Source organism: Podarcis cretensis (assembly GCF_951804945.1).
Source record: "Podarcis cretensis genome assembly, chromosome: 12".
NCBI classification, from domain to species: domain Eukaryota; kingdom Metazoa; phylum Chordata; class Lepidosauria; order Squamata; family Lacertidae; genus Podarcis; species Podarcis cretensis.
Genome location: NC_137181.1, coordinates 44,128,138 through 44,154,507, shown reverse-complemented (window position 1 = coordinate 44,154,507; position 26,370 = coordinate 44,128,138). Strand labels below are relative to the sequence as shown.

Sequence of the window (26,370 nt, the reverse complement as noted above, 5' to 3'; positions counted from 1 at the left end):
TGACTAGACTTAACCATCCAGGGGTCCTTTACCTTACCTTTTTTACCTTTACTCCCCATTCCAGGAGGTATAGGAGATATTTGGCAGTATGAATGCAGCCATATTTTTTTTATTATTCATTTGAAGGGGAGATCATGCTGGAGTGGAGATATATGTGCTAAGGAAAGTATTGGCTGCCAGGAATATGCTCACTATGTGTTCAGAGGCAGGCATCTCCCCTTCACAGTTCACAAGCTTCTCCACAACACACACCATGCAAACACTGATGTCGCAGTGCCATGTGAAGCAGATTTAAGACTTGCTTTCTTCTGGAAAAGCGGGTAGTGGGGGAGGAGGTTTGCAGCAGGGAGCAGCAAGCACAAATCTCTGTGAGCTGCCATGGGTTCCCCCATAATTTCTCTTTAAAAAATTCCCCTTTGTTTGGTTGCATGAATACTGTCATTCAATGTTCTCTGCTATAACGTTCAGTTACAGAGAGGTATGCAGAAATAAGACACCGATATATTTCAGTCCCTCTGTTTCGTTCCAATTAAGAAGATTTATGGTAGCTCTTGTTCAAAAGAACTTAATTTTGATCCAATGCACTAATCTGGCAGCGTTAAGATTTTCAAGAGGCCATTCCACATATCCTAAAAAGTTGCTGTTGCAATAGCAGAGCGAGGACTTCTATCTGTTGCCTGCCTACCATACCCTCTCTTTTTCAACCCCAGCAAGTTTCCCTAGCAACCACTAATGCATCCCCCCCACCTGGGATCAAGCAGCTGCCTCTCCTTCATACTCTCCAAAGACTCTGCGGGTCAAATTATGCTTCTTCCCAGCTCAGGTTGTCAGGAAGATTTTTATCACACTTGAGCTAAAAAGATGCAAGTTATCCTTTACCGGGTGCTGCCACTGTCAGCTATACCTTGCACCTAACTACTTCATTTGCACATAAATAAACCTGCCTCTGCGAGGTTAGAAGCTGCTTGGGACAATTTGTCCTTGTAGATGTGACACTCAGGCACATGCCTTAGCCGCCGGAAGGGTAACAAATCACTATACTTACGGCTGGCACAGCTTGATAAGGTCCTGGTCGGTGGTGCCGGGTGGAAGGCCTCGGATGTACAGGTTGGTTTTACTCAACTGCTCGCCGCCGCTGCTGCTGTTGCTGCTGTTGTTGTTGCTACTATTAGTACTGGGGCTGGGAGGAGCCATGGGGTGGGGAGCTGGTGCATAGGAATGCTGAAAACAAGAAAGATCATTATTGGCAAAAAAAGAAGAAAGAAAGGAAAACCATCAGTGGCATTACAGGAGACAAGAGTGTCCTCCTAAGTGATCATGTGTATTTAATGGCAGCTGTGAAGCAACTTCCTCAACCCAAGCTTTTATTGCAGGCCGACATGGTATGAACTAGTTTTCACCTGTCAGGAGCGGGTCAGCAATAAATCACATGGAATAATTTATTAGAAGAATGAAGTTCTGTTCAGGAGTGCCAGGCCTAATGAGCATAGCAACTCTTCTCAGTAGGTCTTGCTCCTATGAGGCAGTTGCGGGGACTGAAGATCCCTGCCTTCACACAACTAAGTCTCCCTCTCTCTCAGGTCCTTCTCAAGCAATCTGAGGCTACGCTGGTGTTCTGTCCTCTTCATACCTCTCCTGGTCCTGGGAAATGGGGGGGGGGGGCTTGTAGCAGCAAGCAGGGAAGATACCCTGACTTCTTCACCAGCCTGACTCATCTCTGCCTCTTGGCTTCTCTCCTCGCCTGCTACCCCTTCTGCTTCTAGACTTCTCTCTGTCACAGACTCTCCCTGCTCACTAAACCCTGTTACCTCTTCAGCTTCTGAAACCTCATCCTCCCAGGCTTCTCCCTCTGACCACTCATCACTGTCCCGCCACCACTCCTTGGGCTCTGAGCCTTCTTCTTCCCTGGGGGTTCCACAGCTGATGCCTCCCACCATTCCTCTGCATCCAGCCAGTCCATGAAACCACCCCCTTGAAGCTGAAATGATTTTAGTAAGACATCAAAGCAGTGGTGGCCCTTGGGGACTGGAATGGCAAAAGGCTGGGGTGGGGGAGGCAATGGTAAGGAGAACCGAAGCCAATGACAAGTGGTCAACTAATGCTAGTGATGTCACTGTCCTCCTCTCTGCTGAGTTCTGCAAGAAGAAGAAGAAGAAGAAGAAGAAGAAGAAGAAGAAGAAGAAGAAGAGGAGGAGTTTGGATTTGATATCCCGCTTTATCACTACCCGAAGGAGTGTCAAAGCGGCTAACAATCTCCTTTCCCTTCCTCCCCCACAACAAACACTCTGAGAGGTGAGTGGGGCTGAGAGACTTCAAAGAAGTGTGACTGGCCCAAGGTCACCCAGCAGCTGCATGTGGAGGAGCGGAGACGCGAACCCGGTTCACCAGATTACGAGACCACCGCTCTTAACTACTACACCACCCTGGAAAAACTGAGGAGGAGGAAGTTGACAGCCATGGCAAGCCCAAGGGTTGGTTGGTTGTAAAGAGGCAGACAATGGAGAGCTAGCTAAATGCATCTCCCTGATGGACTACCCTCTGTTGCATTTATGGAAGCACCATGCCATTGTCTCAAGGTTAGACTTAGGCCACTCCATTGCACTAAACATATAGTGACAAAGCATATAGATAGATATAGATATAACTTCATACTGATTGTAATCCACCTTGGATGCTCCTATCTACTACATACAACAGAAAAGCAGGATATAAATAATTTCACACAAGCCACCCAAGATATGCATGAAGTCAGAACATGTAATGCAATATATATTGTAAGAGAAGAAGTGGGGTGTCAGAGGCGTGTCAAACAAAGACATGTAAAACAAGGGAGCCATCTCAGTGGTAGAACACATGCTTTGCTTGTAGAAGGTCCCAGGTTCAATACCTAGCATCTCAAAGAGAATTAGGTAAGCAGGTAATGGGATGGGAAGAATCCCTAGCGGCTTGAGAACTGGGAGAACCATGCTCAAACTTAAAGGAGACAATCTAGGGCTAGATGAACATATAGTCTATGAGGCAGTTTCCTATATTCCTGTGACTGGCAAACTAAATCTGTCCCTCTACCTCCGATACTGAGCATGTGCTGACTTTCAACCTGTTGTACAGGTTGTGATATACAAGGAAAAGAGAATTAAAAACAAAAACACATTATATGAGCTCACTATGGAGGATAGTAAGTGAAAATGATCAAAGTTCATTGCCTAGAATAGCTGTCAGAAAGAATGAAGTTACTGCCAAAAGTTCAATCAAGTAATATCATCATTAAAACCCATATCACTGTCATGGCAACAATTAGATATGTTAATAGGAAATAATCTCAAGGATGTGAGGTTCTGGAAATTAAGAACAACCTTCTGCATCCCGGCGAATACAATTCCCACCAGCCTCAGTCAGCATAACCAATTGTCGGGGAAACATGGTCCAACATGGGGGGAGCGAATGCGGTCCCTTTCAGATGCTGGTGGGCTTCAATTACGATTGGCGCCAGACAGCACAGCTAGTGGTCTGGAACAACCTGACCACATTGACTAGCTCTGCTTTGGATGTCATTAAAAAGTCATAAATGAATCACAGGTGGTGGTGGTGTTCTTCAGAATTTGTATGTTGAGAATGGAAGTATTTCGAACCGGAGGAGATAGAGGAAGATGCCAAGGAACAGCAGCAGTGCCTCTTATCACTTCAGACAAATGAAACACGGCTGAGATAAGAGATGGTCATTGAGAAGGTTCTGACAAATGCTGTGATTCAGCACACTATAGGTACTGCTTGAAAACACCTTGTCCCAGTGGTTCTCAAAGGGTGGTGTTGTGGCAGGAGAGAATGGCAACGGGGGCAGGAAGATTCAAGGACATTCAAAGAAACATTTCAGTGTAGTATAGTACAGTATTATATCAAAGTATTTTTTTTCTATTTGCAAAATACGGATTGATCTTTTCAAAATGAGAGCAAGAACATCAAGCGATATTGAGGATAATCCTTGTTGTGCTTTCCAATTTCTTACCAAAAAAATGGTGTGGTGCAAGCAAATTTTATTCTGAAAGTGTGGCCCAGAGAGAAAAAGTCTGAGAATCACTGCCTTATCCACTGTATTGTATTATGATTATTTATCTTTTTAGCAGTAGGACTATTATCCCACAGCACTGCATGTATTACCTTAAATATAATTGTCATGGCATGATAGTCCTCTTCACTCTGTTGTGCCTAGCAAAACTATGGCAATAATTATGAAAAATTAACCATGGAATGACTGATCTCTTCCAAGGATGAGTCCGATAATAATTGCAAATTAATTAACAGTACCTTAAGGTCATATTTAGATATTTCAAAAAAACATCAAGTAAGGAAGTTATTGTTTTTAAATTATCTGACATTGTCAACTCAGCATTGTACTTTGCAAATAAGTGCTAACAAAGGAATTATCTCCAAAAATGTATCTTTTTTTTAAAAAAAATACCAATTCTCTCTGAGAATCCAAAACAAGAAAATGGTTTAGTTGTTTTTGAACACAGCTGGAATTATTGCATGCCTTTCATCGAGAAACTATTATCTATCAAAACTAAGTCTATTCAGTTAGTTTTTCACTGGGGAAACAAGGGGGCTTATCAAAATATCAGTCTTGTAAAAGAGGAAATAAAAATGGCCAATTTCCATCTAATGGCTAATTCACACAATACTCCTTTTATCCCTCTGAGCATTCCCTAGATCCATGAACACATGCTTACTAGAGTAATTACAATGTAAGAACTGGGTAATTAATCACAGACAGTCAAAAGCAATTCCTGTGACCATAGTGGCACCCCATTCCTGAATATATACCTGGCTGAAAATGTGCATCAACATAGCTACTAAAATCCCACCTTAAAGGTAAAGGTAAAGGGACCCCTGATCATTAGGTCAAGTCGTGGACGACTCTGAGGTTGCGGCGCTCATCTCACTTTATTGGCCGAGGGAGCCAGTGTACAGCTTCCGGGTCATGTGGCCAGCATGACTAAGCCGCTTCTGGCAAACCAGAGCAGCGCACGGAAACGCCGTTTACCTTCCCACCAGAGCAGTACCTATTTATCTACTTGCACTTCGTGCTTTCAAACTGCTAGGTTGGCAGGAGCAGGGACCGAGCAACGGGAGCTCACCCCATCACGGGGATTCGAACTGCCGACCTTCTGATCGGCAAGCCCTAGGCTCTGTGGTTTAACCCACAGCGCCACCCCTAAAATCCTAAAATCCCACCTTAGTCCCTAAAATCCCACCTTAGTACTTTCTAAACAAATGATAAGAACATAGATTTATGCCTTTGGGTCTGCGCAAAGGACAGTTGCTCTGAGTCTCATCCCTAGAATGTAAACCACTTTTTAAAAAAACCAAGTTGTATGCATATGTATATGTGTATATATATATATAGAGAGAGAGAGAGAGAGGATAAATAATTAAAATGCACATCTCTCTATCTCATAAAATAGCTTTGCCCAATTCTCCAGTGGTGCAGCTGATGATACTTGCCATGTTCATCATGGTACCATAAACATGCACTGCTATGCTGTCAATGCTTCCTGAATACTCTTCTGATTACCCTTCCATAAGTGGTTGTGGGCATGGCAAGCACATGGGACGGTACATGGCACCCTGATAATCTCTTCAGGAGGTGCAGTGATCACAGAACTAGAACTTTTAAAGAGATTCAAGAGGGACACATGCAACACAGGCTAATCTAGTGTTTCCACAAACCACGGGGGTTCTTTGTATCATTATAAACTCTGAATCTTTCACCAGGGTGGGGGGTGAGTAGGAATACTGTACACATGAGAACTGTATACATAGTCAAGTATACCTAATCTAAAAGAATTGAAAAATCATTGGATTTATATATTTTTTTAAAAGACTGATTAAGTATAGAATTGTTGGGCTTCACCATCCAAATTTTTAACTAAAAATGAAGTGTTCTGAGTGACTCATTATTTCGGTCCACCCAGCTAATGGGGTCTGTTTTCATCTTTGGGGCAGGGGATTGAAATGTGTGCCCCCTCTTCCCCGTTATTTAAAGATGAGGAAAAGCATACTGTTAGATTCATTTCATCTGGCTGCAGACAGAGCAAGGCATTCCATTTGAGCACTCTGCAGTAAATAAACTGGCCAATGAGCAGAAGTAATGAAATGCTTCAGCTTCCTTATCCAATAGCTAATGATCCGTCAACGCTGAAAGAGAGCCAGTTTTGTTGGGGGGAAATAGAGCAAAACATTTCATCTGATAGGAGGCTAAAGCTGCAGTGTTTTACCGCTGTTATATCGGTCCACATTTTATGTAAGAAACCTTTGATCCCAAACATTTCCCCCTTCTACTGATTTATAACTTAAATACTTTCCTTACAACAGATGAAAGCTCTCTTTCCCCCCACCTGTTACCTCTAGATGAAAATCTCAGTCCTCATTTAAGATTTTTGCTTTCTCACCCTGACCTTCTGTTTCCTTGACAGATATCAGTTTAGCAGCTTTGGAGGGGCTCTGCATATTCCAAGTGCCTCCACAACTAACCTTGGTCAACTGGCCATTTGCACGTATTAACCTTTGTCTATCTGTGAGATAGCCCTGCACACAATATCTTTGAACTGAATGTTGATTCTTATCATAATAAACTAAGAAAACATTGCACAATGTAAGAATAAACACTGTTCAGTCCAATATGCACCATCCATTGCTTGCATAACCACATCTGTATTTATTATATGAAGGAATCTGAGAAGATCACGCTGTAATTCTCTCTGTGAAGAACATCCTTATAAATGCACTTAGTGGGATCATTTAGCTCTCCCAGAGTTGCCCTGCTGGGCATTCAAAAACAGAAGTATTGTCTTTATAGTGGATAGAAAGGGATTATATTCTGGTACGGACTGTGAGTAGGGTTCGTAACTCCTCTTTAACCAAGTTGACCTTCCTCTTTGCAGTTTACAGGAACACAATGTTGACTAGTGTTCAGCATTTACAAACATCTTGCTCCATCCAGATATTGTTATAAAGCAACCATTTGAGATGAGAATAGAAGGGAAAAAAAGCCACTCTTTTTTTCCCCTGTAAAGTGCTATTTTCCCCTAGGAATTCTATCTGAAAGTATGTGCTTTTCATGCAATCCTGTGCATGCCAAAGGCCAACTGTTTGGTTTCCATAGCTATCTTTCAGAGAGAGTTGCCACTAGCAGGAAGGATATGTAAGATCTAGGTAAATGTAATTCATAGCAGAATCACGGAAATTCACCAATTGTCAAATGAATTGATAAGAACTACTCTGGTTTGCAACTGAGAAAGAGGCACTGCTCAAAGGAAACATTTCAGCCTTTTACTTGCCAGGGCTGCTGGTCTTGACAGATAAGCAGTAAAAGCACATTGCCCAGCTGGACAATATCTTTTTTTATTTACACTGTATAAATAATTAGTTTCATTGAACTTTGCTAAAGATAGAGAAAACTGTTTCATAAAGGGTTGCAGCCTGACACTAAATGAGATGATTTGCTTGAGGATAAACAGCCCCATATTCTAATATGTCCAATAGAGTTCAGTGACCGGCAGCACAATCATCAGCAGGATTTGAAATGTGAACTTCTGCTACTCCCTTGCATTGAAGGATGACATTAATATAGCAAACCCCCCAAAAAAGTCTCAGAGAGGCATTAGCCTCATTGACCAGATTGGCTACTTTCCTGTAGCAACTAGAGTTCTTATGCCTTCATCTCCGGTCCCAGGAAACCTTCCTACCTTCAGGGAAAGAAGTATTTGGACCTCATTCTGACAGTGAAATACAGCTCAGATTACAAAAATGATTTGAGATTATTATTCCCAGAGGCCAAAGGAACAAATATAGGAGCAGTGATGCTTCCAGAACTGCAACATTTATTTTACTTTTTTATTATAATGCATATTATTTTAAGATATACTCCACCTATTAATGCTATTGAAGGTGGCTTAAAATATTTAAAGAAGAGCTTTCCAAACTTTTCATGTTGGTGACACACTTTTTAGACATGCATCATTTCGCGACACTGTAATTCAGTTTTACTAGCAAACCAGAGGTTTAACTAACCCATGGGAGGAGCATGGGGTGTGTTTGCGCGACACACCTACACAGTGCAACCGACACAATAATGTGTCACAACACATGGTTTGGAAAGCTCTGATTGAAAGATCGGTTCCATTTAGGTTGGCAAAATAAAGTGGAATAAAGAACTCTGCTGCTCAATGATTTTTTTGTGCTTAGAAAAGTGGCAAGGATATGAGCTGAAAAGTGGGGGGGGGGGGTGAATGAACAAACAAATCAGGATAAATGCTCAATAAAGACAATACATTGCCTAACCTCCACATCAGCTATGTGCAAGCAAATCAGGATGAATGATCAATATATAGGTCATCTGGAGGAGCCCAGATTCACCGTATGACAATATAACAGCACTAACAGCAAATCATAAAATAGGCAGGCACAGCAGATAAAAACTTCATCCACTAAGTGGACAAGTAAAAATCCCTAGCCTCCCAGGTTAAAAACCTGCCAATATGAAAAAGTCTTCACAAGTCAACAGATGGCATCCAGAGAAGAGACCATCTCGACATCACTGGGTAAACAGTTCCACAATACTGGTGATACCACTAAGAAGGCCCTGCCTACCAGCTATGCTGATACCATAGAGGGAACACAAGGAAGGGCCTCTTCATTTGATCACAAGGAACAGGCAGTCTTCTTGAATAGGTGAAACAGAAGCTAAACCAAAGGTTAGCTTAGTGTATCATCCAAACCGGGGATCACTGTACAGTGGTACCTCGGGTTAAGAACTTGATTCGTTCTGAAGGTCCATTCTTAACCTGAAACTGTTCTTAACCTGAGGTACCACTTTAACTAATGGGGCCTCCCTCTGCCACCACGCCGACGCCACACAATTTCTGTTTTCATCCTGAAGCAAAGTTCTTAACCCGAGGTACTATTTCTGGGTTAGTGGAGTCTGTAACCTGAAGTGTCTGTAACCCAAGGTACCACTGTAATGGTCTTTCATCTCAAAACATGATCTCTAGCCAATATTTGTCCTATGGTTAAAAAGACCAGGAAGGAGCAAAACAAGACCTCCTGTTTTTAGCGAAGGACCTCCTCTATTTGGCTTACCATGATGTTGTATATGTGGTACAGGTTCATGTGTGAGGCGGAAATACTACTGAGTCTTGCTGTTGACAAATACCATCAAGTCTCTGGTTGTTAAGTCTTCTTCAGAAACCATTAGATTTTCTGCAGCTCATATTTAGGAACATTTGGCTCGCATGCTATTTTTCCTTGTTCAATTGCACACTCGGTGATGGCCATTATGACTTTGCAATAAGTGGTAACATCTGAGGAAGCCCCAGTGTTCAATGAAATTAAAAGCAAAAACATTCCACCTCCCTAGGCACAACGCTCAAATTGACCCTACAAAACAACAAAGCAACGAAACAGAAACAGAAAAACAAGATCCCTAATGGATAATTGCACTCACAATGATATATCACTGAGTGAAAATGGGCAAAAGATTATGCCAAAGGGAACATTTGCAAACACACTTTTATGCTTATGCAGCTAATTCTCTAATCAAATTTTATACCTCACCAAACTCTAGTAAGCAACGTAAGAAAAACGAAGGTACTAGGGCTAAGATTCTTAGTAGATTATATTACCCAAATGCAAACCAGCAATGGCACAGAAATGCAACATATAAGGGTGAGTAGGTTAATACTAATACTACTACTATTACTTTTAATTGATTGTTTTTATGAAGCATCTTGAAACAATGAGGCATTATTTGTGTGAATGCAATTAACATGCATATTTATGGTATGTAAATAGTGCTAAGGAAGCCTGAGAATTGTCAGGACCTTGGTGGGTGAGGAAGTTTAAGTCTCTCACACAAACCCTGCCAGGGTCTTGACAAAAGCCCCTTCTCTGAAGCTGCTGTTTGCATTTCAAGGGAATGTGCCATTGTTGTGAATGGACACTTCCTCTGAAATTTAGGTGAGTGCTTTTCGTTTGGACCTCAGCATGGTGAGAAAATGTGTGAGGCTGCCCAGGCTTCTCCAAAGCTGCTATTTACAGAAGAAACACACGTGAGCGAGCGTAGATTGAACTAGTTCAGGTACAAGTTTTCTTTCATGCTCACTAAACATTTGTTTTTCAGCAGACAAAGATACTTTACTTAGCAAAGTTGTCTTAGACTCCTTCCCTTCCCCAGGGCTACAACTGTTTTGCACAAAGATATGGCAACTCGGGCTTTCAGAGGATCTCCTGGATGCTGTGGCTTTCCCAATCGCAAAGGCCATATTAAAAACTAGGCTGTGGGACATAGATTGCCAGGAACTAATCTCAGCTGCAGAAAAAACATGTCCCCCTCTTTAGTTTTGACTCTCTTGGGTGCAGGAATTTAACCTTAATTATTTACAATTTTTATTTAACCCACAAGAAAGAAGGGCTTTTTCGCTGGCTAGTTTCAATTCTAATCCTTCTAACCTCCTTTGGGGTAGGTTTGCGGCTATGGCAGAAGGAGACAGGATCTGCCCATGTGATGCCCACCTGGTGGAAACTCTAGCTCACATGGCCCTTAAATGTAATGTGTATGATGATCTCCGCCAACAATTTTTAGACCATCTATGTATTCCATAAAGAAGGCTGATCGCCGAAGAATTGATGCTTTTGAATTATGGTGCTGGAGGAGACTCTTGAGAGTCCCATGGACTGCAAGAAGATCAAACCTATCCATTCTGAAGGAAATCAGCCCCGAGTGCTCACTGGAAGGATAAATCCTGAAGCTGAGGCTCCAGTACTTTGGCCACCTCATGAGAAGAGAAGACTCCCTGGAAAAGACCCTGATGTTGGGAAAGATTTGAGGGCACACGGAGAAGGGGATGACAGAGGACGAGATGGTTGGACAGTGTGGTCGAAGTTACCATGATGAGTTTGACTAAACTGCGGGAGGCAGTGGAAGACAGTAGTGCCTGGCGTGTTCTGGTCCATGGGGTCATGAATAGTTGGACACGACTAAATGACTCAACAACAACAACAACAACAAAATGTATTCCAACATGGAAACCAGAGACAGAGGTTATACGCTTCTTATTACAGGGGAGAGACCAGGAGCTCACCAAGACAGTAGCTAAGTTCCTCTATTTGATTCTTGTCGCTGAAGTACACTACAGGATCCTGCCCTTACTGGAGACCCACAGAGATGAAATAAGATTGCTCGCCTCTTCTTCCCTTTGGCAAATGACTGTACTGTTGAAATGGCGACAAGGTCGCACTGGCCTATTTATTCTGAATGTTTGTAAGTGATGCCAATAAAGGTTTGATGATGAACTAATTCATGCTGATTCAGAGTGACTGGGGGGCTCATCTAAGCCAATGTGGGTACCCTCTGAGGAGTCCTCAACCCAAGACTTGGAGCCACATCAGTACTCCTAAAATCATCATATTTTCCCAAACTCTTCATATAAAGACAGGAGCAAGGAGCAAGGGAGAGAGGAGGGGTTGTGGTTTTCTTTATGACAATTCTAGTTTCTAATCAGGGATTTTATTTTATTTTTGAAGAATGCACTTACTTTCGATCAGAGTGCTTCTCAGAAGGATGTAGAAGGAAGGAACTTGTCCGCTGTCCAGGGGCACTTCTATAGCACAGCTTATTTTCATATGAATTGCCCACCAAATAGGGCATAGGAGGGCGATATGTGAATAATTTTTTAGCCACTCCTAAACTCTTCAGTGCCGTCCTTGCAAGAAATTCTGTGCATCCACCAGTCTTTTTGAAACTGTATTTATCCCCTCAGAATGGACTAGCATACTGTCAAATTCAATCCAGTTTGGGGGGGAAATTATAAGTAGCTTATAAGTGGTTCTGTTAAAAATAAGCAAAAAAAATTTAAAAGGTGCCCAGCACAAAAATCCCTGCACCTATTTGTCTGAAATTTAAAATGTTTTGGCAGCTCAAAGGCAGTGGGTGAGAGGCTACAATGTCTGCAAATTTCATCCTATTCGGTCAAAAGGAAATGGATTTGTAGACATTTATATCCAGTGAATGGGGAGAAAGAGAACTTTGCTTTTCCTGAGGCGAAATTCTGATTCAGACCAAAAAGCAAAATGATGAGCCACCAAAACCATCCAAGCCAAACTGGACCACTTTCCAAATCATGTCATGAATTAAATTTCCTGTTTAGTTCACACCAAATATTATTATGCTACTATTCGGATGTCTTTAAATGCAAATAAAGAACCCGGGAACTTGACAGGATGGCCATTCTCAAAAAAAGAAAAACTGAAAAATATTAGTGGATTTCTGTCATTTGATCAACAGACCAGATTTATGTTTATAAGGCTAAAAAGCTTTAAGCCACTGCTTTATGTGCCTTTTCAATTTCTTAGGTCTAAATCTTGTCACGCATAGGAAGCAAGCTGTAGGTATCTGTCAAACTTTTCTTGGAAATCCCCACCTCCAATTGCACTGTTAGGTGAGTTACCAGGCATAAATTCGCTTACTGTAGACATGACTTCATTCATGCTTTACCCATCTCCGCTGCTGGCGTCCTGGGCCCAGGTGGAATTTGTACTGACAACCAGCTTGAAGCAGTAACTTGTTGCTTCTTGGAAACTTTTGATTTTGGTGCTCCCGGAAGCGGTTTTCAAGTTCCTCCCATCTGGCTCGAAACTGGAGATGCTCTTGGCATTGTCTGTCGCAAGACTTCTATTCACTTTTTAAATACTTCTTGCCCTTTTTTTATCCCTCTGTCTGGCGGCCAGAACCACTTCTTTTGCCTACATCTACTTATTAAAGGGGACGCGGGTGGCGCTGTGAGTTAAACTACAGAGCCTAGGACTTGCTGATCAGAAGGTCGGCGGTTCGAATCCCCTCGACGGGGTGAGCTCCCGTTGCTTGGTCCCTGCTCCTGCCAACCTAACAGTTTCGAAAGCATGTCAAAGTGCAAGTAGATAAATGGTTGGCGGGAAGGTAAACGGCATTTCCGTGCGCTGCTCTGGTTCGCCAGAAGCAGCTTAGTCATGCTGGCCACATGACCCGGAAGCTGTATGCCAGCTCCCTCGGCCAATAAAGCGAGATGAGCGCTGCAACCCCAGAGTCTGTCAAGACTGGACCTAATGGTCAGGGTTCCCTTTACCTTTTCACTTATTAAAGTGTGAGGCACCTGCCTTTTCTTTGTGGAGGCAGAGTCCAGATTGAATTCCAGCCGTGATTCAATTTCACAACTGGTTCCATGCTGCCTTAACTAGTTCCTAACTTTCACTATTTTCTATGGCGTGTACGTTCATTTCATTTGCATGAAAACTTGAAAGAGTTCACAATTAACTGGATGAACAATTGGGGTTATTTGTGATTTTTAAGGTGCATTCAATTAATCAACCTGATTGAAATTTGACTTAAAATTAATTAGACCTCGATTGCAATTGATTTCCAGTTCATGATCACATGAATTGATTCCTGAATTGATTCCCATGAATGTTTTTGTCACGCCCCTCTCCCTGCAACCTGACAATAAATTTGATCGTTTAAACCCCACTTCTGAGTGTGATTGAAGCTCTTTTTGCCTCCTAAGCAGAGAGACCAAGACAGAGGGGCAGCACCGAGAGAACTATCTTCATTTCTTAAAAACACATCCTGTGTTTTACATGAGCTCCGGTTCCTATAAAAAAAAACCATTTATTTTTCATTTCAAAACTGCATTTTTTCTTCACACTGTTTTGACCGGGCTAGCCAGTGAAGAGGAATAATTTGTGGGTTCTTTAATAAGAGGTTTATAAATAATACCTGACAGTCTGGAGAAAACAGTAGTATAAAATTCTATCACTTTTATAAGTTTTTTAAAAAGAAGCTTTGCGAGAAACAGGGGTTAGGAAGCAAGTTTGCTTGTCCATCAAGTGGCAGATATTTTCAGCTATGCTAAGAGAAAAATTTCACAACCCCATGTTACTTTAGTTTAGAAAGATTTACGACCTTTAAAAGTAGGAAGGACAGACAGTACAAGATTACAGTAATTAAGGCAAGAGATACTAATGATTGCAGAAGTGTCTTGGCAGTGAAAATAGGACCCATTTTGGCAGAACTGAATACTAAGGGTTCATCCTGGAGTCATAGGCAGAAACAAGGTATGTCGAGAACTTGGTCAGTTTTGGAAAAGATGAACAGAGAGATAAAACTAAGTAGAGAAACTGGAATTTTCTGCGAAGCTAAGACATGCATGAAATACAAGGAAGTAGGTCAAACAAGGACAAAATAAAAATAAAAATAATAAACTAAAGACAAAGGAGTCCAAAGCAGTGCTGGATAAGCACAGGAGTGAGACAATCTTTTCGGAAAAGGCTAATCATTCAGAACCATTCCTAATGTTCAGAGTGTAGTAAACTCAACCCCCTGCAGCTGAGGTGCTGGTACTTTTTTCCATTGCTGAAGAACAAGGAGAATTAGAGGTGACACAGAAAGACGTGCTGAAGTTAATTTAGAGGTGCCTCCTCAGGTGAAACGGGATGCAGGTGGCGCGGTGGGTTAAACCACAGAGCCTAGGACTTGTCGATCAGAAGGTCGGCAGTTTGAATCCCCGTGACGGGTTGAGCTCCCGTTGCTCGGTCCCTGCTCCTGCCAACCTAGCAGTTTGAAAGCACGTCAAAGTGCAAGTAGATAAATAGGTACCGCTCCGGCGGGAAGGTAAACGGCGTTTCCGTGCGCTGCTCTGGTTCGCCAGAAGCGGCTTAGTCATGCTGGCCACATGACCCGGAAGCTGTACGCCGGCTCCCTTGGCCAATAAAGCGAGATGAGCGCCACAACCCGAGTCAGCCACGACTGGACCTAATGGTCAGGGGTCCCTTTACCTTTTACCTCAGGTGAAACAATGAAGATATTTCAAGGGAAACAAAAAGAATAGCCACATTTCTCAGGAGAGACCACCTGACAGACCTGGTGTCAACATGAATGCAGTTGCTCATTAGGTATAGTCATACAAATCTCACCAGCATTAGCTGGTCAAGTCTGGGAAATAATATCATATAATGGCCAAAGTTGATAAAATCTGGGACTAAAGGTGGTAGTAACTTTTGTCTAAAGCAAAATATAAGGCAATTTTCAAGGTTTGTTAGGGAAACATACGAAATATTTGAGAAGCACTGGGAAAAGCAAAGGAAGTTTGGAAAAGTCTAAAAAAAATTTGACATAAGTTTTATACCTCTCCCTAAGGAGACTAAAACTTCCTTTGTTTGGCTGCATCAGAAACCAGTTCGAATGGCAGGTTTTTATTTGTTTTTAACACAAAGGATTTCTGGAAGGTCCTTTGCCTGGGACCTTGGGTGCTGGACTAGATGGGCCACTGGGCTGATTCAGCAGGCTGTTTTTATGAATAACCAATGGAAATCTGCTTAAGATGGCTCCAGTATCAACAATTTGTCAATATCAACAATTTATGAATGAGAGCAAGCTCAGTTCTGCACTAGAGCAGGCAACCTCATGGAGTATCCTTCAAATTTTAGCACCCATGTCCCTTACCTTTCATCAGTCAAGACAAGATCACAAAATCTAATACAAAAAAAGAGAGAGCAATGGGAAAACTGATCCTTATATTCATAATCATGTCTTGCAGTACCTTAAAGCCTAACAGCTTTATTATGGGGTAGACCATTCCTGTGGATTAGGCCGCACTTATCACGTATACTGCCACAATAATCTGGTATTATAGTAACACAATAGCAGTAAGAAAAAGAGAGCATTAAATGGTTGGCTTGTATTTTTATAACAACACATTTACCATAAACCAATAATTAACTCAAAGAGTGGCAAAGGATTTTTATTAAAAATGGGGGAAATGAGACGGTAGCGAGGAAAATTAAAGGCTTTATTGTCATTTGGATGTTTGTTTAATGTGGTGCTTTTGACACATTTACCTTCCAGGCTTCTTTATAACAAGCCATCATATAACCTCTTTAGTCTTCTTGAAACAAAACCAGTCCGCCCCCCCCCCCATTAAAATAAATAAATACACAACAACATCCTTTGCTGTTAACGTCTATTAGCAAGCATTTAGTACTGGTAATTTGCATTAATGTACAAAAAAAAAGTCATCTTCTTAGCATTCGTTTCAAAACTGTCCTCGGTGCAGTGATTCATGGAGGAAATTAATAGCTATCATTTTACTAGCAACAGTTCAGGAGTAGTCTGCTCAAGAAATGTTTTTCTTGGTTTGAATGCAAATATCACAGGATGTAGGGTTTCCATCACTATCTGGTTGCTTCCTGGAATAAATGGATCCCCCAAAGGAGGTGCTGTGGGTTAAACCACAGAGTCTAGGACTTTCCGATCAGAAGGTCAGCAGTTCGAATCCCCGTGACGGGGTGAGCTCCCGTTGCTCGGTCCCTGCTCCTGCCAACCTTGCAGTCTGAAAGCACATCAAAGTGCAAGTAGATAAATAGGTACTGCTCCGGTGGGAAGGTGAACGGCATTTCCGTGTGCTGCTCTGGTTTGCCAGAAGCAGCTTAGCCATGCTGGCCACATGACCCGGAAGCTGTACGCCGACTCCCTTGGCCAATAAATCGAGATGAGCGCGCAACCCCAGAGTCGGTCACGACTGGACCTAATGGTCAGGGGTCCCTTTACCTTTTTAAAGTAAATCAGGGGGGAAAGTCTGCATCTATGTTTAGGTTCTAGGTGTGTGTGTGAATGCGTGTGCATGTGTGCAAATTAGGGATGGAGGGAAATGTCATTCCGTTTTCATTCCTAAAGGACTTGACCTAATTTTCACTTCCCAGACTAATACGCAGAATTACCCTTCAGATTTTGCACTTCTCTAAATTTTCTGATACAGTTATCTACAACAGCATACGTTGAGAGGTTGCATGCACACCATACATTTAAAGCACATAACTTCCCTCCAAATAATCATGGGAACTGTAGTTTGTTAAGGGTGCTGGAATTGTAGCTCTGTGAGAAGGAAATTCCATTTCCCATAATTATTTGGGGGAAAGCCATGTGTTTTCAATGCATGTAGCTAAGATAAAATATTGATTTTATATATTTTATAATATTTATCTTTTTAAAAAACAAAAAATAATAATAATATAGAACAGGACATAATGGATTTATGAATATATACAGGTGCATTGGACATGGTCCAGACATGGGCTGAGTCGTCCATCCATATGCTCACACAGGAGATAGAACTCCATGCATTTCACATAATTATTTTTTACAAATCAGAAATCATACTAATCAGAACTCTAGGAGAAATAATTCCAGATTCCCACCCCCTGACTCATACTTTTACAGATTTTTTCCCCAGTCGGGACTAACACAATGCAAGAAGACAGTGGTACCTTGGTTCCCAAACTTAATCCATTCCGGAAATCTGTTCCAAAATCAAAGCATTCCAAAACCAAGGCATGCTTTCCCACAGAAAGTAATGCAAAATGGATTAATCCATTCCAGACTTTTAAAAACAACCCCTAAAACAGCAATTTAACATGAATTTTACTATCTCACAAGACCATTGATCCATAAAATGAAAGCAATAATCAATGTACTGTACTATAAAATAAATAAGACAGTATTGTAGATTACATTTTTTTTAATTCTTATGTGCACTGATGATAGTCATTGTTTGGATGGGGGGCTTTTATCCATTTCTCCAGTCACACAATAAACCAGTAGCTGAACTGGGTTCCACACAGTCACAAAAACAAAGTAACAAGCCACAGTCACAAGTCAGTCCCATAAAACAAAGAACAAGTCACAGTTAAAAAAATGAAAAAGCCACACAAACAAAAACGCAAAAAAATAGCAAAAACAAAACCTCCAAATCTCACCTCTGTGTTGCGTAGGTGCTTGGAACTCAACAGCCGACAGACTCAACAGGAAGCCTCTGATTAGCAGCTGGGGACTCCATTTACAAACAGAACATACTCAACAGGAAGCGGAATATGTTCTGCTTCCAAGGCAAAGTTCACAAACGGGAACACCTACTTCTGGGTTTGCAGCGTTCTATTTCCGAGTTGTTCATAAACTAAGCTGTTCTAAAACCAAGGTACCACTGTATGTTTATATGAAGACTGCATTTCTTTTAATAATAGTTAACAATTAGGAAGCAACATTGTCTCAGAACTTTGCATTCTTCATCTCATAATTCTACATATCTTATTGCTATTAATAGCAGTTTAAAAAATTAGACTTTCTATGCAATTCTTCCCAATTTTGTATACATGGCAGCTGCATCTGGTGAGGACCTTTGTGGACAATATTCAATTTGCATGCACAAATGCTCATAGAGTTTAGGGAATGTGCAGGGAAGCTTGCGTTCAGCTGCCAGTGCCAACCACTTTGGACTGTTTGGTCTGTTTCTCAAGGCTCAACCAAAAAAAAAAATCAAACCCAATATTCTCAGAAGGATGGAGGCAACCACAGGATAAGGACCCTGGTTGTGGCTAAGATCTTCTCGGAAGCAGTAAGAAATAGAAACCTACATGCTCTGGATAAAACAGAGTGACCACCTTGGAATCTTTTCCCTGTATTTCCATTTTATTTTGCTTTTGAAAATGTTTTTGTGGGTCTTTAGACCGAAATAAAGAATGTACGTATGTAACGTATTATGGAATAAGCTGTCACGGACCAGAGTCTACATTCATCACATGAAGTCGACTTTGGCTCACAAAAGCTTATGCCACTAAAAAAATTTTTTTTATGACTACCTATTTCAAAAAACTGAATATTTATGGTTACCACGCCTTTATAAAGACATTGAATATTTATGGTTATTCTAACGTTATCCCGAAAACTGATGTAAAAGTTAATTTAAGACTTCCATTGCTTTTCAAATTATGTAAATACCTATGCAAAAAGTCCAGTTTCTGATGGACATGAAATATTAGCACCATCGAAATAGATGAGCTAGAAAACTATCTGCACAATGGACAAGGAAACTGCCAGACAGAAGAGCAGGGCATCTGCTGTGGACAATGCTGCAATTATCTCGTGCATCTGAACACCGCTGGCACGAACGTCTGACTAGCTGCTCTGCTCACAGTATTGTATTCAGGCTTCTTACATGTCACCAGGAGGAAATTAAAAAAGGAGCTGTCACATATAAGATACACCTCCAAATGATATTCTGTTGATAACGTGCAGTCCTTGCTGATCTAACATATGGAGAAGAGGAACGTTGCATTTTTCTCCTTTTATTTCACACAGGAAGAAAACAAAAACCAACATTTCGCTTCCCACCCCTAGCCTACTAATTCTACCAATCACCCACTGCAGTTTCTTTTGTTGCACTATTTTTATCTACCTTCTCGAAGTTCATTGAATAAAGCTTTGTTTCCATCCTTCCTTTGTGGAAATAACGAAAGCATCATCTTACCCTGGCGACCTGGCAGAAAAAGTAGAAGCAACTGAGTGGCTCCTTTCCTTCGGTGCCTCTGTGGATTTGTAGCAAAGGTACAGAATTGCTGTTATTGCTATAATTTCCCTCTAGGGATTTCAGTGTGCGCGGCAAGACACACACGCAGGCATACTTTGAAGCCAGGGAAGCGGCGCTGGGCCTGTTCCAGGTAGGCTGCCTTAAATCCTTATTTCCGCTTGCAGGTCAGCACGCTAACTTCAGCAAACGTCTTTACGGCCTCGGTCCAGTATATCTGAAGGAGCGTCTCCACCCCCATCGTTCTCCCCGGACACTGAGGTCCAGCACCGAGGGCCTTCTGGCGGTTCCCTCACTGTGAGAAGCCAAGTTACAGGGAACCAGGCAGAGGGCCTTCTCGGTAGTGGCACCCGCCCTGTGGAACGCCCTCCCACCAGATGTCAAAGAGAACAACAACTACCTGACATTTAGAAGACATCTGAAGGCAGCCCTGTTTAGGGAAGCTTTTAATGTTTGATGTATTACAGTATTTTAATATTTTTCTGGAAGCTGCCCAGAGTGGCTGGGGAAGCCCAGCCAGATGGACGGGGTATAAATAATAAATAACAATTTATTATTATTATTATTATTATTATTATTATTATTATTTACAAACCGTGCACCTCCAAAATCATATCGATTAGTTATCTGGCCTCACCTTGCCTAATGACTATATGATTTTGGAGGTGCACGGTTTGTAAAGACGTTTGCTGAAGTTAGCGTGCCTCAGACAGCAGGGTCCACAGGGGCAGCAGATCCTAAGGTTGACCCTTCCTGATTTTGATCTTCACTCACCTCTCCTTCCTTGGAAGGAAGTGGGAGTGTCCCATTTAGGGGTGCACCTCAGGTGCCAAAATGTCTCTGGCCAATGCTGTCACTAGGATTGCCAAATCCATCCTGGTCTTTCTTTTATTAAAGGGAAGGTTTGCATAGAAGGTTTCCTGCCAACCTAGCAGTTCGAAAGCACCTCAAAGTGCAAGTAGATAAATAGGTACCACTCTGGCAGGAAGGTAAACAGTGTTTCCTTGCGCTGCTCTGGTTCACCAGACGTGGCTTAGTCATGCTGGCCACATGACCCGGAAACTTTATACCGGCTCCCTCGGCCAATAAAGCGAGATGAGCGCCGCAACCCCAGAGTTGGCCACGACTGGACCTAATGGTCAGGGGTCCCTTTACCCTTTACCTTTGCATAGGCTCGAAGTATTCTGAGATATGATAAAGCCATTATGTTTCTGTGGTGGGGGGGTTGGCATTTAAGAAAATAGAAACACTCTGTCTGCAATGCCTTACATGTATCTAAACAACAATGTGCAGATGAGTGTTCACTCTGCTGCTAGACAGGTGGCTGGGAGGACCAAAGGTATAAGACTGCAACAAGGACATATTCATCCACAGCACACCTTGTGCTACCCAAGGGACAGGCCCCAAGAGATCACATACTTTCAGTTAATAGAGGAATCTCTTATCAAATATTAGGAAGGTCTTGCATAAAGAACACACAGCTGCTGCTGCTACTATGGGAGTACTGAAATTCAGTGGTGGAACATCTGCTTTGAATGTAGTTCAACCCCTATCATCTCCAGCTCAAGGTGTGACTCAAGGTGTGAAACTGGCAGTCACTGTTGACAGTACTGTGCTAGATGAGCCGATGGTCTGGCCCAGCAGAAGGCAGCTTCCTATACTCCTATGCAATCGTATGGTAGGAGCCACAGATTCCACCAGAGTCATGGATATAGTTTTTGAACCCAACACTGCTCAAGGAGCAAAACACTTCACTGGAACGAGAGAGAGAGAGAGAGAGAGAGAGAGAGAGAGAGAGAGAGAGAGATTGAGATTTCAGGGAATATATCACAGACAGCAGTATTCCTAGTTCCTGCTGCTTAAGTAACAGACGATTACTGGCAGTGGGGTTGGAGAAGATGATGAAGAAGAAGGGGAAGGAGGAGGAGGAGTTTGGATTTGATATCCCGCTTTATCACTACCCCAAGAGTCTCAAAGCGGCTAACATTCTCCTTTCCCTTCCTCCCCCACAGCAAACACTCTGAGAGGTGAGTGAGGCTGAGAGACTTCAGAGAAGTGTGACTAGCCCAAGGTTACCCAGCAGCTGCATGTGGAGGAGCGGGGACGCGAACCCAGTTCACCAGATTACGAGTCTATCGCTCTTACGACACTTAGTAGAATAACATACGAACCTTAACTATCCCTGTTAGAGGAAAGGACAGAACCCTGCCTTTCGCCAGGACAGCCACTTCTAAAGTCACCAATCCAGAGCTTGGGCAGTAATCTCCATGGGCCCCTGATACCGGGAAAGGAACACAAACACAAGACACAAGGTGGTGTTTACTTGTCCGCATGGCATAACCTTCAGCCACCCCATCATTATTTCCAGCTACCCAAACTTCACTAGACACAGTCGATGATTTACCATGATCACTGGCAGGTCCCATCTACACCAAGAGGTCTTAGGACCTGTTGTATCCCACTCTGGTATTTTTTTTTTTTTTTACTTTAATGTCTCACCCCACTTGTACTTTGAACTCCCAACTTGCTATCTTCATTCATTTCTTTCAAACATTAACATCCTGCTCTTCTGCAAAGACATACCGTATTTTTTGGCCCACAGGGCGCACCTAGTTTGGGGGGGGGGGAATAAAGGAAAAAAAAATTATCCCCCCCCAGGCGCGGGGCTGGGGTGGGGGAAGCCTGAGCTTCCCCCGACCCCAGCCCCCAGAACAGGCTGCTATCCGCAAGCCTGGGGAGCCCGGCGGGAACTCCCACCATGCTCCCCAGGTTTGCGGATATCTGCCCGAAGCCCGGTGCACGCTGCTCAGCATGCCCCAGGCTTCGGGATGCAGGCTGCTGTCCGCAAGCCTTGGGAGCCCGGTGGGAACTCCTGTGGGCTCCCAAGGCTTGCGGATAGCTTCCTGAAGCCTGCATTCGCCCCATAGGATGCACACACATTTCCCCTTCATTTTTGGAGGGGGAAAAGTGTGTCCTATAGGGCGAAAAATACGGTACACCGAACTGGTGTCTCATTCAGATTCTAGCCGGCTGCAGATCTGTTTTGCTCCCCATCTCCCTGCTTTAAATCCTTTGTCAAACAGCCAAGCATCAAGATGGTAGGCAATTCGTTAAAGTAACCTGTTGCCCACATTCCTAGACATTATTTAGATTTCTCGTAGAAACACTGTCCAGGAGCAAGGCGATCCCTGCAGAAAGATACAAACCTCCCCCATTCCTCTTTTTTTAATATATATTTTTTGTCTCTACCAATGCTCTGTGCATGTGCGCAAAAGGAGGGGAACCACATATCACCGAAAGTGTCAAGGCGATAAAAAATGTATGGCTACTTCCTTAGAGATTCCGAGAACATTAGACACTAGAGGAAACTCATCTGTCTGGGTATCTCAAGGACAGTTTCCCACATGAGGATCCAGGCTAGGAAATGTCACAGGCACTGACAGATGGGTCTCCCTAGCCTCGAACAACCTAATGGAGCTTTTCGCCAATTTGCATACTTGCTGTCGCTGGATGAAATTGGTATGTGTCAAGGACATTAAACAGGCCAAAGAGAAAGTGTAATAGCCTTGTACACAATATCACTCCTCACCGCTTGCCTTAAATGTTAGGAAGGGGGAAAGGGGGGGGGGAGGAAAAAAAGAAATACAAGAATGTTTTACTTGACTGCTGCTCTGAGGTCATAAATCTACCCTCCTTGGAATAGAGCAAAGAGTTCAGCTCCATCGCTGCCTGAACTAAATATTATCACTCCTATTGTTTAAATCCATTTTCTTTCTAAACCATCCACAGTTCCAGAGATGGGCTAGATAGGTTTGTCTCTTTAAACTGACACCTGACAAATGGCACACTCAGGAAGCAAATGGCATACGACAGAGCAGCTACCTATTTTGCTGCTTAGGAACCCCACTGGAAGCACGCAATGAGCCAGAAGGACCAGAGAGAGCCAGAGAAGTACTTCAGGTGCAAACAGTTGGCAACATTTTACAGGATTGCAAGGAAGAAAGCAGTTGCAAATGGTGGCCGTGGTACTTACTCGGAAGTAAGTGCACTTAATTTGACTGACCCATCAAATAAACGAAAAGCATAAGCGAGAGATCCTTCATTATCTTTGTAATTATAGTCTTAAGTGAACTTTGCCACAATCAATGAGGGAGAGAAGCATTGTTTTTTGTTTGTTTTTAAATCAAAATGATCTGGGGGGGGGGGTTAAATGTTTTCCCTGGCCATCATGTGATTCTTTTATGTTCCCTCTACTTACCAGGAAAAGGTAGTAGGAAGAACAAAGAGTTGATAACTATACACTACAAAATCAGGAGGCCCACAAAGCAGAGCTCTGCCTCCGCTAGTCAGGGCCACCAAAATCCTGGTGTAGGGGTCATTTTCCAGACAGTGAACTGAAAAGTCCATCACCAAGAGCATGAAAGTTTTGCAGCTAAGAGTTCCAAATTAGTACTCCTTGTATAATATCCTTCATGTGGATATAAATATGACCTCTGAATTTGAATGTTTGGCTTCCTAAATTTGTTCTCTTGGTAAAGGATTTGTTGTGTTTTCGTTTTGTTTTTAAGCAGAGTTCATAGGCACATGCTGAAGAGAATAAAATATTCTGACTGTACCTGACCTTTACCTTCCAGTATTTTAAAACAAAGCTCTGGTGACTAAACACTGCCAAGCTGTGAGATTTCTTGAACAGCCTTAACTCCTATTCACTTCAGAGGGAAATCTGACTGTTGAGCACATTGCATGATCGGTCTCTTTAATATTATAATCTCATAGATGGCTCCTGCTTTTCATTTCCTCCATGCAAGGATAGATCAATACCTACTGACTTCTACAGAATGTCTTGCAACACACCTGATAATTGCAAACCTCTCTCTCTCTCTCTCTCTCTCTCTCTCTCTCACACACACACACACACACACACAAACAAACACTCATTGGCTTTAATTAAAAAACCTTATAAAAACTTAGTCTGATTTCATTATTAAACTACATCATCACCTGATGATACAGATGTACCTCGGGTTAAGTACTTAATTCATTCCGGAGGTCCGTTCTTAACCTGAAACTGTTCTTAACCTGAAGCACCACTTTAGCTAATGGGGCCTCCTGCTGCTGCCGCGCCGCCAGAGCACGATTTCTGTTCTCATTCTGAAGCAAAGTTCTTAACCCAAGGTACTATTTCTGGGTTAGCGGAGTCTGTAACGTGAAGCGTATGTAACCTGAAGCGTATGTAACCCGAGGTACCACTGTACTGTTGTTTGATGGCATGCAATTGGTGTGGTTTTGTTTTTGTTTTAGTAGACACCAAACTGAAACTGAGCTATGCAAATGATCCTTTAGAAAGGCTGCAGATATGGCAAACCAACGTCTACGTAGCAAAATGTCCCACCTGATTATAATAGGTGGAAGAGGTATATTTCTTGAACAGCAAACAACCTGAGCAAAACGGCATGTGAGGCAACAGAGCATACTGTGAAGTACATTTCAAGACATTGGGTTGTAATCAATTGTGTCACTTGACTGATAGAAGGATTTTTGACCCAGCAGAGGCAGCCATCAGCAGGCAGATAATTTTCACTGATTCTTCACTTTTCTCTGCAACCCTGCTACACCCTTCTGAATCAGAAGGTTGGGGGACCCTTTGAAATAGCACAGTAAGTGGCATGGGGAGGCTGCAGTGGAACCTTCATAAAATTCAGTTTGTGAAAGCTGCGCTGGACCAATGAGCAGAAGGGTACAACTGGATACAACCAATTCTATCTACATTGAAAAAGCTATTTTCTCACTTAGCTTCAAACATGTTTTGTCATGCAAATGATGACTGAAATATTAGTGTCAACTCTAAAACAACTATTCACACACGAGCAAATCTCATGGATCTAACTGAACTTACTTTTTTAAAAATGGGCACAATCTTATAAAGAGTGTGCTCACATTAATTTCAGTGGTATTCGAATGGAACACTCACTCACTGAGTTGCACACAATGGCTGAAATATGACACTCCCTGGTGTTCAAATCTATACTTGGAACTCCACACCAGCAATTACTTTGAATAAATTTCATCATCAACAATATCAAATGAATAAATAACACTGCTCTCGTACACATATCAATATGAAAGCCGAAGTAAATATGATGTTGAATTCTGTGAATGCAATTCACACAAATATTTTCTTGATACATAAAGTAAGGTAAGCTGGAGAAGTCTTAAGACTGGAAGGGAGGGGAAGTTTTCTGCTGGCCAAGTTCCAGACAAAAATCACATCTCAAAAGTTGAGTCTGTATTTCAAGCTAAACCTGTTTAGATAACATACACATTAAATGCATCAATGCAATCAACATCACATCCAATTAAGCCAGTAAATATTCAGGGAGCACATTCACACCTTCGGTTTGGGGGAGAATGTAGGTTTTCCTATTATCAATTCAAGAGAATTGGTTCCTTAAGATTGTGAGCCTGTACTCATTTACAGTGGTACCTCGGGTTACAGACACTTCAGGTTACAGACGCTTCAGGTTACAGACTCTGCTAACCCAGAAATAGAACCTCGGGTTAAGAACTTTGCTTCAGGATGAGAACAGAAATCATGCGGCGGCAGCAGGAGGCCCCATTAGCTAAAGTGGTACCTCCGGTTAAGAACAGTTTCAGGTTAAGAATGGACCTCCAGAACGAATTAAGTTCTTAACCCAAGGTACCACTGTACCTGAAAATAAATCTCACAGAGCAATGGGGCTTATTTCTGAGTAGACACACATAGGATTGCACCGGACAGCTAACATGTATATAACCTGGGCTGTTTGTACCTGCTGCATTAACAAGTAGTGAAGGTAAATCAAGATGAATTCCATAATATTTCTAATCGCTGACACATCCTCTCCAAATAGTCAACTCGGCATATCTGTTGTAATGCTCCTAACCGCAAGAG

The 26,370-nt window shown here is 42.4% G+C and overlaps 1 protein-coding gene and 1 long non-coding RNA gene across 10 annotated transcripts in view; one reads left to right on the top strand and one right to left on the bottom strand.

Annotated features, from left to right (window-relative positions):
- Positions 1-26,370, bottom strand: part of RBMS3 (RNA binding motif single stranded interacting protein 3) — a gene marked incomplete at its 3' end in the record, with an annotated part of 775,525 nt that overhangs the window by 371,605 nt on the left and 377,550 nt on the right. For all 9 annotated transcript variants that reach the window (XM_079947347.1, XM_079947348.1, XM_079947349.1 and 6 more), the window contains one exon: positions 1,046-1,221. In XM_079947347.1, coding sequence (XP_079803473.1) covers positions 1,046-1,221 — 176 coding nt within the window. The remainder of the gene's footprint in view (positions 1-1,045; positions 1,222-26,370) is intronic.
- Positions 1-26,370, top strand: part of LOC307199594 — a 660,078-nt gene that overhangs the window by 351,642 nt on the left and 282,066 nt on the right. The window lies entirely within an intron of this gene.